The sequence below is a fragment of the Excalfactoria chinensis genome (assembly GCF_039878825.1).
Source record: "Excalfactoria chinensis isolate bCotChi1 chromosome 2 unlocalized genomic scaffold, bCotChi1.hap2 SUPER_2_unloc_1, whole genome shotgun sequence".
In the NCBI taxonomy this organism is placed as follows: Eukaryota; Metazoa; Chordata; class Aves; order Galliformes; family Phasianidae; genus Excalfactoria; species Excalfactoria chinensis.
Genome location: NW_027315568.1, coordinates 118,914 through 136,066, shown reverse-complemented (window position 1 = coordinate 136,066; position 17,153 = coordinate 118,914). Strand labels below are relative to the sequence as shown.

Below are 17,153 nucleotides of genomic sequence, written 5' to 3'. Positions count from 1 at the left end.
TGTGAAGGAGGGAGAGGGGCTGCCAGCCCAGAAGGCCATGCCGCCATCCAGCCATAGACGGGCACAGCGAGGGCTGGGTGAGGAGGAACCTGTTGGGCTTCGGCATGGGTCCTGTAGGGACCTGAGCCCAGGGAGGAACGACTGCGTGGAGCAGTGCAGGCTGGGGCTGAGCTGCTGGGAAGGAGCTCGGCCAGAAGGACCTGCAGGTCCTGGTGGGCAACGGCTGGCCAGTGGTTGAGCGGTGGTCAACCAATGGGTGGGCAATGGTTGGGCAGTGGTTGAGCAACAGTTGACCCAATAATTGACCAACGGTTGACCAGTGGATGATCAATATCTGGGCACTGGTTGACCAATGGCTGGTCAATGGTTGGTCAATGGTTGGTCAATGGTTGACCAATGGTAGACCAATGGTTGGTCAATGGTTGGCCAATGGTTGGGCAGTGCTTGAGCAATAGTTGACCCAATGATTGACCAACGGTTGACCAGTGGCTGATCAATATTTGGGCACTGGTTGACCAATGGTAGACCAATGGTAGACCAACGGTTGGTCAGTGGTTGGGCTGTGGTTGACCATTGGTCGACCAATGGTTGGTCAATGGTTGGGCAGTGGTTGGGCACTGGTTGACCATTGGTAGACCAATGGTTGGTCAATGGCTGGGCACTGGTTGAGCAACAGTTGACCCAGTGATTGACCAGTGGTTGACCACTGGCTGATCAATATTTGGGCACTGGTTGACCAATGGTTGACCAATGGTTGACCAATGGTTGGGCAGTGGTTGAGCAACAGTTGACCCAATGATTGACCAGTGGTTGATCAATATTTGGGCACTGGTTGACCAATGGTTGACCAATGGTTGGTCAATGGTTGGGCACTGGTTGAGCAACAGTTGACCCAATGATTGACCAGTGATTGATCAATATTTGGGCACTGGTTGACCATTGGTAGACCAATGGTTGATCAATGGTTGGGCACTGGTTGACCATTGGTCAACCAATGGTTGGGCAGTGGTTGAGCAACAGTTGACCCAATGATTGACCAACAGTTGACCAGTGGTTGATCAATATTTGGGCACTGGTTGACCAATGGTTGACCAATGGTTGGTCAATGGTTGGGCACTGGTTGACCATTGGTAGACCAATGGTTGGTCAATGGCTGGGCACTGGTTGACCATTGGTAGACCAATGGTTGATCAATGGTTGGGCACTGGTTGACCATTGGTCAACCAATGGTTGGTCAATGGTTGGGCAGTGGTTGAGCAACAGTTGACCCAATGATTGACCAACGGTTGACCAGTGGTTGATCAATATTTGGGCACTGGTTGACCAATGGTAGACCAATGGTTGGTCAATGGTTGAGCAACAGTTGACCCAATGATTGACCAACAGTTGACCAGTGGCTGATCAATATTTGGGCACTGGTTGACCAATGGTAGACCAATGGTTGGTCAATGGTTGAGCAAAAGATGACCCAATGATTGACCAGTGGTTGATCAATATTTGGGCACTGGTTGACCAATGGTTGACCAATGGTACATCAATGGTTGGTCAGTGGTTGGTCAGTGATTGAGCAACAGTTGACCCAATGATTGACCAACGGTTGACCAGTGATTGATCAATATTTGGGCACTGGTTGACCATTGGTAGACCAATGGTTGATCAACGGTTGGGCACTGGTTGACCATTGGTCGACCAATGGTTGGTCAATGGTTGGGCAGTGGTTGAGCAACAGTTGACCCAATGATTGACCAACGGTTGACCAGTGGTTGATCAATATTTGGGCACTGGTTGACCAAGGGTTGGTTCATCAGTGGTTGGCCAACAGTTGGCCAGTGGTTGACCCCAAGCCAGCAGTGAGCCCTGGTGGCCAAGAGGGCCAACGGGACCCTGTGGTGCATCGCCCAGAGCGCAGCCAGCAGAGCAGGAGGTGCTGCTCCCCTCTGCTCTGCCCTGGGGGGCACTGCTGGAGCACCGCGTCCAGTGCTGGGCTCCCAGTTCAGGGCAGACTGGGAACTGCTGGGAGAGCCCAGCGGAGGGTGTGGGGATGGGGGGGGCCTGGAGCCCCTCCTGGTGGGGACAGGCTGAGAGCCCTGGGGCTGTGCAGCTCAGGGAGAGAAGGCTGAGAGGGGTCTGGGCAGTACTGATGGGTCTTTGAAGGGTGAGAGGAGGGAGTCAGGCTCTGCTGGGTGTTCCCAATGATGGGACGAGGGACACTGGGCCCAAACTGAAGCCCATGTGAGCTCCATGTGAACAGGACCCAGCTCCCAGCTGAGCTCTGCCCCACAGCTCAGCCCTCCCTGCTGCATTTCCAGACACCCCCCCCCTTATGCATGGGATCACAGCAGCTGCTGAGCCCCCCCTCCCCAGCTCCGCTTCGGGCTTTACCTTATTGACCACCTTCTGCTGCTGCGCGTGCTTCTGCCTCAGGCTGGCCACCTCCCTCCACAGCGCCTCGTTCTCACTGCAAGGGAAGCAGAAACCTGCTGAGAACAAAGATGGCACAGCGGGGTGAACTCTGCAAGCAGAAGGCAGGGCAGGAGGCGGGCAGGAAGGCTGCAGCGCTCCCTCTGCTCCTGCAGACCCCCAGAGCGGGTGTTTAAGTGAGTAACGTTGATCCGATGGCAGTCCCGCAGTGACCCCGCTGCCAGGCACCGACCCCGCAACTAAGTTGGCCGTTTTCAGCCTTTTTTGCCCCAATCTTGTGTCAGATTCAAGGCTGAGCCCCAATTCCCTGCCAAGTCTCCCCTGTGCCCCATCCCTGGAGGTGCTCAGGGCTGTTTGGGACATTGAATGATAGAATCACAGAGTCAGTAAGGATGGAAGAGACCAGTAGGACCCCCCAGCCCAACCCCAACCCACCACGACCCTAAACAGAACCATAGAGTCATTAAGGTTGGAAGAGACCAGTAGGACCCCCCAGCCCAACCCCAACCCACCATGACCCTAAACAGAACCATAGAGTCATTAAGGTTGGAAGAGACCAGTAAGATCCCCCAGCCCAACCCCAACCCACCCCATCACAACACTGAATAGACCCATTCAGGTTGGAAGAGACCCCCAATATCCCCCAGCCCAACCCTGATGCAACCAATCATGACCCTAAACCCCACCATGACCCTAAACAGACCCACAGAGTCATTAAGGTTGGAAGAGACCAGTAAGATCCCCCAGCCCAACCCCAACCCACCCCATCACAACACTGAATAGACCCATTCAGGTTGGAAGAGACCCCCAAGATACTCAAGTCCAACCCCGATGCAACCAATCATGACCCTAAACCCCACCATGACCCTAAACAGACCCAGAGTCATTAAGGTTGGAAGAGACCTCCCAGATTCTCCAGTCCAGCCCCAACCCACCCCATCACTGAATAGACCCATTCAGGTTGGAAGAGACCAGTAGGACCCCCCAGCCCAACCCTAACCCACCATGACCCTAAACAGACCCACAGAGTCATTAAGGTTGGAAGTGACCTTCCAGATCCCCCAGCCCAACCCCAACCCGCCCCATCACAACATTGAATAGACCCATTCAGGTTGGAAGAGACCCCCAAGATACTCAAGTCCAACCCCGATGCAACCAATCATGACCCTAAACCCCACCATGACCCTAAACAGACCCACAGAGTCATTAAGGTTGGAAGAGACCTCTGAGATCCCCCAGTCAAACCCCAACCTACCCCCACCATAACCCTAAATAGGACCATAAAGCCATTAAAGTTGGAAGAGACCCCCAGGATCACCCAGGCCAACCCCAACGCACTGTGACCCTAAATAGAACTACGGAGTCATTAAGGTTGGATGAGACCCCCATAATCACCCAATCCAACCCAACCCCAGCCCCACTGTGACCCTAAATAGAACCACGGAGTCATTAAGGTTGGATGAGACCCCCATAATCACCCAATCCAACCCAACCCCATCCCCACTGTGACCCTAAATACAACCACGGAGTCATTAAGGTTGGAAGAGATCCCCATAATCACCCAATCCAACTCAACCCCATCCTCACTATGACCCTAAATACAACCACGGAGTCATTAAGGTTGGATGAGACCCCCAGGACCCCCATTGCACCCCCACCCCTACCGTGCCCACTGCCCTGTCCCCAGATCCCACATCCCCACAGTTGTGAAGCACCTGCAGGGATGGTGACCCCCCCTCCCCCCCACGCAGCCCATGCTGATGGATCACAGCCCTTTAGGGGAAGGAACGTCCCCTAATCCCCAACGGGACCCCCTGAAATGCAACATGAGGCCGCTCCATCTCATCCCATCGCTGCTCCACAGGACACTGACCTGTGTGAGATGGGCTGGTATGAGATGGGCTGGTATGAGATGGGATGGTATGAGATGGGATGGTATGAGATGGGATGGTATGAGATGGGATGGTATGAGATGGATGGTATGAGATGGATGGTATGAGATGGATGGTATGAGATGGGATGGTGTGAGATGGGATGGTATGAGATGGGATGGTGTGAGATGGGATGGTATGAGATGGATGGTATGAGATGGATGGTATGAGATGGATGGTATGAGATGGGCTGGTATGAGATGGGATGGTATGAGATGGGATGGTGTGAGATGGGATGGTGTGAGATGGGATGGTGTGAGATGGGATGGTGTGAGATGGGATGGTGTGAGATGGGATGGTGTGAGATGGGATGGTATGAGATGGGATGGTATGAGATGGGCTGGTATGAGATGGGATGGTATGAGATGGGATGGTATGAGATGGATGGTATGAGATGGGATGGTATGAGACGGGATGGTATGAGATGGATGGTATGAGATGGGATGGTATGAGATGGGATGGTATGAGATGGGATGGTATGAGATGGGATGGTATGAGATGGGATGGTATGAGATGGGATGGTATGAGATGGGATGGTATGAGATGGGATGGTATGAGATGGATGGTATGAGATGGGATGGTATGAGATGGGATGGTATGAGATGGATGGTATGAGATGGGATGGTATGAGATGGGATGGTATGAGATGGGATGGTATGAGATGGGATGGTATGAGATGGGATGGTATGAGATGGATGGTATGAGATGGATGGTATGAGATGGATGGTATGAGATGGGATGGTGTGAGATGGGATGGTATGAGATGGGATGGTGTGAGATGGGATGGTATGAGATGGATGGTATGAGATGGATGGTATGAGATGGATGGTATGAGATGGGCTGGTATGAGATGGGATGGTATGAGATGGGATGGTGTGAGATGGGATGGTGTGAGATGGGATGGTGTGAGATGGGATGGTGTGAGATGGGATGGTGTGAGATGGGATGGTGTGAGATGGGATGGTATGAGATGGGATGGTATGAGATGGGCTGGTATGAGATGGGATGGTATGAGATGGGATGGTATGAGATGGATGGTATGAGATGGGATGGTATGAGACGGGATGGTATGAGATGGATGGTATGAGATGGGATGGTATGAGATGGGATGGTATGAGATGGGATGGTATGAGATGGGATGGTATGAGATGGGATGGTATGAGATGGGATGGTATGAGATGGGATGGTATGAGATGGGATGGTATGAGATGGATGGTATGAGATGGGATGGTATGAGATGGGATGGTATGAGATGGATGGTATGAGATGGGATGGTATGAGATGGGATGGTATGAGATGGGATGGTATGAGATGGGATGGTATGAGATGGGATGGTATGAGATGGGCTGGTGTGAGATGGGATGGTATGAGATGGGATGGTGTGAGATGGGATGGTATGAGATGGGATGGTATGAGATGGGATGGTGTGAGATGGGATGGTGTGAGATGGGATGGTATGAGATGGGATGGTATGAGATGGGATGGTGTGAGATGGGATGGTATGAGATGGGATGGTATGAGATGGGCTGGTGTGAGATGGGATGGTGTGAGATGGGATGGTGTGAGATGGGATGGTATGAGATGGGATGGTATGAGATGGGCTGGTGTGAGATGGGATGGTATGAGATGGGATGGTATTAGATGGGATGGTATGAGATGGGATGGTGTGAGATGGGATGGTGTGAGATGGGATGGTATGAGATGGGATGGTATGAGATGGGCTGCTATAAGATAGGCAGGTATGAGATGGGCAGGTATGAGATGGGTTGCTATGAGATGGGCTGCTATGAGATGGGCAGGTTGTGGGCCCTGTGTGCAGCAGAGGGGCTGGAGCTCCGTGATCCTTGGGGTCCCCCCCAGCCTGTGCCATTCAGTGACTCCCTCAGTGCTGCACTACAACCACTTGAAACCCATTTTGGGGGGGGTGTCTCCGACCCAGAGCTGCTTTCTGGAAGCACTGAGGACCCCCGCGGTGCTGTTGGGAGCAGCCCGGGGCCGCGGGGCACAGCTGCACCAATTAGTGCGGGCAGCCACGGGGCAATGAGCCGAGCAGAGCACACCTGCACCGCTGCACCGGGCACAGCAGGGATCATTAGGGGCAGGGGGAGCAGCTGGGACGGACAACCCCATCCGTCACGCTTTGCAGAGCGCTCCCATCCACAGGGCAATTAAATGGAGCCCAGCCGGAGAGGGAGGAACAGGAGGGGTGGGATGGGGGGTGTAAGGAGGGGTGGGATGGGGTGGGGGGCTGTAATGAGGGGTGGGATATGGGGCTGTAGGGAGCAGTGGGATGGGGGGATGTAAGGAGGGGTGGAGTGGGATGGGGTAGGATGGGGGGCTGTCAGGAGGGGTGGGATATGGGGCTGTAAGGAGGGATGGGATGGGGGGATGTAAGGAGGGGTGGGGTGGGATGGGATATGGGGCTGTAAGGAGGGGTGGGATGGGGGGCTGTCGGGAGGGGTGGGGTGGGATGGCATGAGGGGCTGTAAGGAGGGGTGGGATGGGGGGATGTAAGGAGGGGTGGGATGGGGTGGGATATGGGTCTGTAGGGAGGGGTGGGATATGGGGCTGTCAGGAGGGGTGGGATGGGGTGGGGTGGGATATGGGGCTGTAAGGAGGGGTGGGATATGGGACTGTAGGGAGGGGTGGGATGGGGGGATGTCAGGTGGGATGGGGGGCTGTAAGGAGGGGTGGGATGGGGTGGGATATGGGGCTATAAGGAGGGGTGGTATATGGGGCTGTCAGGAGGGGGTCACAGCACAGGGAATGGGGCTGACGTGCACCTCAGGGCTGAAAGAGCAGCTCTGAGGGGAGCTGCCGACATGCAAAGCAGTGGTGACATGGGGACGGTGCTGGGGACAATGGGACAGCACCAGGGGGCTTGGGGACACACAGACACAGCACAGTGATGGGGATAGGGGGGACACACAGACACAGCACAGTGATGGGGATAGGGGGAACACACAGACACAGCACAGTGATGGGGATAGGGGGGACACATGGTCACAGCACAGAGATGGGGATACAGGGACAACACCAGAGGGCTGGGGGACACACAGACACAGCACAGTGATGGGGATATGGGGGACACATGGCCATAGAACACAGTGCTGGGGACATGGGGGATACACGGCCATAGAAGACAGTGCTGGGGACATGGGGACAATGCTGGTGACATGGGGGACACACGGCCATAGAACACAGTGCTGGGGACATGGGGACAGTGCTGGGGACATGGGGGACACACGGCCATAGAACACAGTGCTGGGGACATGGGGGACACACGGCCATAGAACACAGTGCTGGGGACATGGGGACAGTGCTGGGGACATGGGGGACACACGGCCATAGAACACAGTGCTGGGGACATGGGGACAGCACCAGTTACCCTGGGGGTCACACATAGCCCCAGCACAGTGCTGGTGACAGGGGGACAGCAACAGGGACTTGGGGGGGGGGGGGGGACACACAGCCATAGAACACAATGCAGGTGACACAGGGACAGTGCTGGGGACATGGGGGGCACACGGCCATAGAACACAGTGCTGGGGACATGGGGACAGTGATGGTGACATGGGGACAGCACCAGTGACCTGGGGGCACTGAGACCCAGCACAGTGCTGGTAACATGGGAATAGTGCTGGTAATATTGGGGTAGTGTTGGTGACATGGGGACAATGCTGGTGACCTGGGGGACACACAACCCCAGCAGAGTGATATGGGGGATTACAAGGCCACAATACAGTACCCGTGACATGGGGACAGTGATGGTAACATGGGGACAGTGATGGTAACATGGGGACAACACCAGTGAGCTGGGGGCACCCAGACCCAGCACAGTGCTGGTGACATGGGGGTACACGGCCATAGAACACAGTGTGGGTAACATGGGGACAGTGCTGGGGACATGGGGGACACACGGCCATAGAACACAGTGCTGGGGACATGGGGGACACACGGCCATAGAACACAGTGCTGGGGACATGGGGACAGTGCTGGGGACATGGGGACAGCAACAGGGACTTGGGGGGGGGGACACACAGCCATAGAACACAATGCAGGTGACATGGGGACAGTGCTGGTGACATGGGGGGCACACGGCCATAGAACACAGTGCTGGTGACATGGGGGGCACACTTGGCCCCAGCACCGAACCACGGACATAGGAACAAGGCTGGTGACCCACAACCCCGTCACCTCCTGCCCCACAGACCCTCCCCACCCCCACCCGGAGCCCCAGCCGTGCACGGGCACCCTTATCTCCACAGCCCCATTATCTCTATAGCCCCATTATCTCTATAGCCCCATTATCTCCACAGCCCCATTCAGTGCGCAGCCCCATTGGCCATCCCCGTTATCTGCCTGGCCCAGCAGCGCCGCTCGTTTATCACCTCGCACCCCATGCAAAGCAGCACTAATTGCAGGGCGGCTCCGGAGCGCGGCTGCTGCGGCTCCCCTTGCAGATAACGTGGCTGTGGGTGAGAGGCAGCAGCTCCGCTTCACAGCCGGCCGGACCTCCCAGCAATGGCTCTTTCTTTGCAATCCCATCATTTGCAATTAAAAAGAAGATGCGGCGTTGCAGACGGCTGCGCTCCCATCATCACTGGGGCTGTATTGAGCTCCCACCATCATCGGGGCTGTATTGAGTTCCCAACACCAACTCCCACCATCATTGGGGCTGCATTGAGCTCCCATCACCAGCTCCCACCATCACTGGGGCTGTATTGAGCTCCCACCATCATAGGGGCTGCATTGAGCTCCCATCATCATTGGGGCTGCATTGAGCTCCCATCACCAGCTCCCACCATCATTGGGGCTGCATTGAGCTCCCACCATCATCGGGGCTGCATTGAGCTCCCATCATCATTGGGGCTGCATTGAGCTCCCATCATCACTGGGGCTGTATTGAGCTCCCACCATCATGGGGCTGCATTGAGCTCCCATCACCAGCTCCCATCATCATTGGGGCTGCATTGAGCTCCCATCATCATCTCCCACCATCATGGGGGCTGCATTGAGCTCCCACCATCATTGGGGCTGTGTTGAGCTCCCATCACCGGTATTGAGCTCCCATCATCATGGGGGCTGCATTGAGTTCCCATCATCATTGGGGCTGCATTGAGCTCCCACCATCATCGGGGCTTCATTGAGCTCCCATCATCATTGGGGCTGCACTGCCGTCCCGGTGTGTTCATTAGAAGGCCATGAGTGACACCCAGCCCTTGGCAGGGGTATGGCTGCAGGGCGAGGGGCCCCTTCCAACCCAGCCATGCTGTGCTTCTATGGCCATAAAGGACCCTCCCAACCCAACCCAACCACTCCACGGCTCTGTGATCTTTAGGACCCTCCCAACACCACCATGCCGTGCTTCTATGGCTCTAAAGGACCCTCCCAACCCAACCCAACCATTCCACAGCTCTGTGATCTTTAAGGACCGTCCCAACACCACTATGCTGTGCTTCTATGGCTCTAAAGGACCCTTCCAACCCAACCCAGCCATCCCACAGCCCTATGATCTTTAAGGACCTTCCCTACACAACCATTATGTGGTTCTGCGATCTTTAAGGACCCTTCCAACCCAACCATCCTGCGATGCTATGATCCTTAAGGACTCTCCCATGTCTCTGTGACGTTCACGGACTCTTCCAACTGAACTCTATGGTTCTATGGTTCTAAAGGACCCTTCCAACCCAACCCAACCCAACCACCCCATGATGCTCTATGAAGCATGAAGCTCTACGACCTTCAAGGATGCTCTCAATCCAACCCATTCCATGGCTCTACCATCTTTAAGGACCCTTCCAATCCAACCACTCTGCAGTTCCACCATTCTGAAGGACCCCTCCAACCCAACCCAACCACCCCACAGCTCTCTGATCTCCAAGGACCCTCTCAACCCAACCATCCCATGGTCCTACGATCTCTACGGACTCTTCCAACCCAACCCATTCCATGGCTCTACAATTTTCAGAGATCCTTCCAATCCACCCACTGTGTGGCTCCACAATTCTAAAGGACCCTCCCAACCCAACTCAACCATTTCATGGCTCTGTGACCTGTAAGGACCCTTCCAATCCAACCGTTCTGTGGTTCTACGATCATTAATGTCCCATCCAACCCAACTCCTTTCATGGCTCTATGACCTGCAAGGACCCTTCCAACCCAACCGTTCTGTGGTTCTACGATTGTTAATGTCCTGTCCAACCCTACTCAACCATTTCATGGCTCTATGACCTGCAAGGACCCTTCCAATCCAACCGTTCTGTGGTTCTTCGATCATTAATGTCCCATCCAACCCAACTCATTTCATGCCTCTGTGACCTGCAAGGACCCTTCCAATCCAACCGTTCTGTGGTTCTACGATCATTAATGTCCTGTCCAACCCTACTCAACCATTTCATGGCTCTATGACCTGCAAGGACCCTCCCAATCCAACCGTTCTGTGGTTCTATGATCATTAATGTCCTGTCCAACCCTACTCAACCATTTCATGGTTCTATGACCTGCAAGGACCCTCCCAATCCAACCATTCTGTGGTTCTACGATTGTTAATGTCCTGTCCAACCCAACTCATTTCACAGCTCTGTGACCTGCAAGGACCCTTCCAATCCAACCGTTCTGTGGTTCTATGATCATTAATGTCCTGTCCAACCCAACCCAACCATTTCATGGCTCTATGACCTGCAAAGACCCTCCCAATCCAACCGTTCTGTGGTTCTACGATCATTAATGTCCTGTCCAACCCTACTCATTTCATGCCTCTGTGACCTGCAAGGACCCTCCCAATCCAACCATTCTGTGGTTCTATGATCGTTAATGTCCTGTCCAACCCAACTCATTTCACAGTTCTGTGACCTGCAAGGACCCTTCCAATCCAACCGTTCTGTGGTTCTACGATCATTAATGTCCTGTCCAACCCTACTCAACCATTTCATGGCTCTATGACCTGCAAGGACCCTCCCAATCCAACCATTCTGTGGTTCTACGATCGTTAATGTCCCGTCCAACCCAACTCAACCATTTCATGGCTCTGTGACCTGCAAGGACCCTTCCAATCCAACCGTTCTGTGGTTCTATGATCGTTAATGTCCCATCCAACCCAACTCATTTCACAGTTCTATGACCTGCAAGGACCCTTCCAATCCAACCATTCTGTGATTCTATGATCGTTAATGTCCCGTCCAACCCAACTCCTTTCACAGTTCTGTGACCTGCAAGGACCCTTCCAATCCAACCATTCTGTGGTTCTACGATCATTAATGTCCCGTCCAACCCTACTCATTTCATGCCTCTGTGACCTGCAAGGACCCTCCCAATCCAACCATTCTGTGGTTCTATGATCGTTAATGTCCCGTCCAACCCAACTCAACCATTTCATGGCTCTATGACCTGCAAGGACCCTTCCAATCCAACCGTTCTGTGGTTCTTCGATCGTTATTGTCCCGTCCAACCCAACTCATTTCACAGTTCTATGACCTGCAAGGACCCTTCCAATCCAACCATTCTGCAGTTCCACCATTCTAAAGGACTCCTCCAATGCAATCCAACCATCCTACAGCGTTCTGATCTTCCAGGACCCCTCCAACCCAACCACCCCATGGTTCCACGACCTGTAAGACCCCTTTCCAGTCCAACCCTTCCTACAGCTCCGTGGTTCTACACGACGCAGCAGCACAGCACAGACTGGCCCCATGCTGCAGTTCTGTGCCTCCCATCAGCACATCTATGAGCACCGGCCACCCCAGCAGGGCGCAGACAGAAGACACAACGTGGGCACCTCTCCCCCTCCCCTGATCCGGAGGCATCAGCTGAAGCCAGCAGCTGGCGGATCAATGCACACAAAAGGCCGCCGCTCCCCAGGCACCTGTAATTGAGATGCAGAACCGCTGCCTCCTCCCGGGGGGGTCGTGGGACAAAGTCGCGCCAGGAAAACAAACCAGAGGGGGGCAATCATGGCACCGCAGCTGGGGGCAGCCCGGGAGCAGCAGCCCGTGTTCCGCTATCATGTAACGTCAGCCTGCAGCTGAACCCCAACTCAGCCCCTTCCCACAGAACCTCACCCCGCTTTGACCAACCCAACAAGCCAACAAGCCAACATTGCTGCCTCGATGCCCGAGCTGACAGCACCGAAGGGAGCTGCTCCATGACATGCAATGCTGTGGGCACGTGGATGGGATCAGGGTGGGGTCTGGGGCACAAGGAAGGGGTCAAGATGGGTCTCAGGACACAAGGATGGAGCTAGAGGCACAAGGACGGAGTTAGGATGGTGCTTGGGGCACAAGGATAGATATTGGGGCACAAGGATAGCGATTAGGGCACGAGGATGGGGTTAGAATGTGGCTTCAGGTACAAAGATGGGGTTCAGGGCACAAGGATGGGGTCAGGATAGGGCTCAGGGCACAAGGATGGAGCTATGGGCACAAGAATGGGGCTCAGAGCACAAGGATGGGGTCAGGACAGGGCTCAGTGCACACAGACCGGGTCAGGATGGGGCTCAGGGCTCATACACTGGGTCAGGACAGGGCTCAGCACACACAGACCGGGTCAGGATGGGCTTTGGGGCACACAGACTGGGTCGGGACAGGGCTCAGGGCACACAGACCGGGTCAGGACGGGCTTTGGGGCACACAGACTGGGTCAGGATAGGATTTGGGGCACACACAGACCGGGTCAGGACGGGGCTCAGGGCACACAGACTGGGTCAGGATGGGATTTGGGGCACACACAGACCAGGTCAGGACGGGGCTCAGGGCACACAGACCGGGTCAGGATGGGGCTCAGGGCACACAGACCGGGTCAGGACAGGATTTGGGGCACACAGACCGGGTCGGGACAGGGCTCAGGGCTCACAGACCAGGTCAGGATGGGGCTCAGGGCACACAGACCGGGTCAGGATGGGATTTGGAGCACACAGACCGGGTCAGGATGGGATTTGGGGCACAAGGACAAGGTCAGGACAGGGCTCAGCGCACACAGACCAGGTCAGGATGGGGCTCAGGGCACACACACTGGGTCAGGATGGGCTTTGGGGCACACAGACCGGGTCAGGATGGGGCTCAGGGCACACAGACCAGGTCAGGACGGGATTTGGGGCACACAGACCAGGTCAGGACGGGGCTCAGGGCACACAGACCAGGTCAGGATGGGGCTCAGGGCACACAGACCGGGTCAGGATGGGATTTGGGGCACACATAGACCGGGTCAGGACGGGCTTTGGGGCACACAGACCAGGTCAGGATGGGGCTCAGGGCACACAGACTGGGTCAGGATGGGGCTCAGGGCACACAGACCGGGTCAGGATGGGCTTTGGGGCACACACAGACCGGGTCAGGACGAGGCTCAGGGCACACAGACCGGGTCAGGATGGGATTTGGGGCACACATAGACCGGGTCAGGACAGGCTTTGGGGCACACAGACCAGGTCAGGACGGGGCTCAGGGCACACAGACCGGGTCAAGATGGGATTTGGGGCACACAGACTGGGTCTGGATGGGATTTGGGGCACACAGACCAGGTCAGGATGGGGCTCAGGGCACACAGACTGGGTCAGGATGGGGCTCAGGGCACACAGACTGGGTCAGGATGGGCTTTGGGGCACACACAGACCGGGTCAGGACGAGGCTCAGGGCACGCAGACTGGGTCAGGATGGGGCTTAGGGTACACACACCGGGTCAGGATGGGATTCGGGGCACACAGACCAAGTCAGGATGGGGCTCAGGGCACACAGACAGACCGGGTAAGGACGGGACTTTGGGGCACACAAATAGAGTCAGGACGGGGCTCAGGGCACACAGACCAGGTCAGGATGGGGCTCAGGGCACACAGACCGGGTCAGGATGGGATTTGGGGCTCACAGATCGGGTCAGGATGGGATTTGGGGCACACAGACCGGGTCAGGATGGGCTTTGGGGCACACAGACCAGGTCAGGACGGGGCTCAGGGCACACAGACCAGGTCAGGATGGGGCTCAGGGCACACAGACCGGGTCAGGACGGGCTTTGGGGCACACAGACCAGGTCAGGATGGGGCTCAGGGCACACAGACCGGGTCAGGATGGGGCTCAGGGCACACAGACCGGGTCAGGACGGGCTTTGGGGCACACAGTCTCGGTCAGGATGAGCTTTGTGGCACACAGACTGGGTCAGGATGGGGCTCAGGGCACACAGACCGGGTCAGGATGGGGCTCAGGGCACACAGACCGGGTCAGGATGGGGCTCAGGGCACACAGACTGGGTCAGGATGGGATTTGGGGCTCACAGACCGGGTCAGGATGGGATTTGGGGCTCACAGACCGGGTCAGGATGGGATTTGGGGCACACAGACCGGTTCAGGACAGTGCTCAGCACACACAGACCAGGTCAGGATGGGGCTCAGGGCTCACACACTGGGTCAGGACGGGCTTTGGGGCACACACAGACCGGGTCAGGACGGGATTCGGGGCACACACACAGGGTCAGGATGGGGCTCAGGGCTCACACACTGGGTCAGGACGGGCTTTGGGGCACACAGACCGGGTCAGGATGGGGCTCAGGGCACACAGACCGGGTCAGGACGGGCTTTGGGGCACATAGACCGGGTCAGGACGGGGCTCAGGGCACACAGACGTGTGCGGTGGAGCACAGTGCCCCGGCGCGGCGGTTGTGCGCGGTGCCGCAGTGGCGCAGTGGCAGCTGCCGGGGGAAGCAGCTGCCGGGGGTAGGAAGCAGCTGCGGCGGCTCAGGCTCAATCAGCTGCCGGCCCAAACGGCCGCCCCGCATCGCGGCTGCGCTGCCATCAATCTTCGTCCCCCAGCGGGTCCCAGCTCCGGGGATGGACGCATTGAGTGGGAAAGCAGCGACCGGCCCAGCCGAGAGCCGGGCGGCAGTTCGCGGGGATGCGCCCTTAATGACGGCCCCGCACGCAGGGATCAGCTGCGCCGCGCCGAACAAACGAGGCCGCAGGCGGAGCGCATCCATCAACGCCATTCAGCGCCGCTCCTGCTCCCCCTTCATCGCTGCTGAGCGCTGGGAACGCAGCGCACCCCGCAAGGACGCGGCCGGCACTCGGAGCAGGGATGGCTCCGTCCTTTATCCTTAGCTCTGCGTTCTCCTTCTCGCTCCGATGCTGCAAGAAGCAGCTGTTGCATCGCAGCACCGCGCTCTGCGTGCTCGGCTCGCTCACAGCGTGCTCCCCTTTTCTCTGCGTGCAAACTGGGGGTGCAACGCATGTCAGCCCATAGCTTGGGCAGAGCATCGTGGGGGGGGGGGTTGGGGTTGGGATGGGGATCATGGAGGTCTCTTCCATCCTTAATGACTCTGTGGTTCTATTTAGGGTCATGGTGGGGTGGGTTGGGGTTGGGATGGGGATCCTGGAGGTCTCTTTCATCCTTAATGACTCTAATTAGGGTCTCATTGGGGGTGGGTTGGGGTTGGGATGGGGATCATGGAGGTCTCTTCCATCCTTAATGACTCGAATTAGGGTCTCGTTGAGGGTGGGTTGGGGTTGGGATGCGGATCCTGGAGATCTCTTCCATCCTTAATGACTCTTGCTAATTAGGGTCTCATTGGGGGTGGGTTGGGATGGGGATCCTGGAGGTCTCTTCCATCCTCAATGACTCTATTTCTAATTAGGGTCTGTGGTTCTATTTAGGGTCTCATTGAGGGTGGGTTGGGGTTGGGATGGGGATCCTGGAGGTCTCTTCCATCCTCAATGACTCTATTTCTATTTAGGGTCTCATTGGGGGTGGGTTGGGACGGGGATCCTGGAGATCTCTTCCATTCTTAATGACTCTGTGGTTCTATTTAGGGTCATGGTGAGGTGGGTTGGGGTTGGGATGGGGATCCTGGAGATCTCTTCCATCCTCAATGACTCTATTTCTAATTAAGGTCTCATTGGGGGTGGGATGGGGTTGGGACGGGGATCCTGGAGATCTCTTCCATCCTCAATGACTCTATTTCTAATTAGGGTCTCATTGGGGGTGGGTTGAGGTTGGGATGGGGATCACGGAGGTCTCTTCCATCCTTAATGACTCTAATTAGGGTCTCGTTGAGGGTGGGTTGGGGTTGGGATGGGGATCACGGAGGTCTCTTCCATCCTTAATGACTCTATTTCTAATTAGGGTCTGTGGTTCTATTTAGGGTCTCATTGGGGGCGGGTTGGGGTTGGGATGGGGATCCTGGAGATCTCTTCCATCCTTAATGACTCTGTGGTTCTATTTAGGGTCATGGTGGGGGAACTGCTGGGATTGGACTGGAAGATCTTGAAGGTCTTTTCCAACTTCAATGACCAAACACCAGCGCCAAGTTTTGTTACGTGGTCGACTTAGGGTTAGAGTTAACAGAATTGCTGGTGCTGGTACTAACACCTCACAGAACCATGGAATGGTTGGGTTGAATAAGTCCTCACTGATCCTATAGCCATGAGATGGTGGGGTTGGAAGGGTCCTTACAGATCACAGGGCCATGGGGTGGTTGGGTTGAAAGGGTCCTTACAGATCACGGAGCCAAGGGATGGTTGGGTTGGAAGGGTCCTTAAAGATCATGGAGCCAAGGGATGGTTGGGTAGGAAGGGTCATTACAGACAACAGAGACGAGATGGTTGGGTTGGAAGGGTCCTTAAAGACTGTGGAGCCATGGGATGGTTGGGTTGGAAGGGTCCTTAAAGATCACAGAGCCTTAGGATGGTTGGGTAGGAAGGGTCCTTACAGATCATGGAGCCATTAGATGGTTGGGTTGGAAAGGTCCTTTAAGATCATAGAGTCATGAGATGGTTGGGTTGTCAGGGTCCTTACAGATCATGTCATTCCATCCCTCTGTAATGGA

General features: G+C 55.8%; 1 protein-coding gene across 1 annotated transcript in view; it reads right to left on the bottom strand.

Moving 5' to 3' along the window:
• HSF1 (heat shock transcription factor 1) overlaps positions 1-17,153 on the bottom strand; it is a 61,171-nt gene that overhangs the window by 22,189 nt on the left and 21,829 nt on the right. Inside the window, exon 5 of the mRNA XM_072360642.1 lies at positions 2,383-2,458. Coding sequence (XP_072216743.1) covers positions 2,383-2,458 — 76 coding nt within the window. The remainder of the gene's footprint in view (positions 1-2,382; positions 2,459-17,153) is intronic.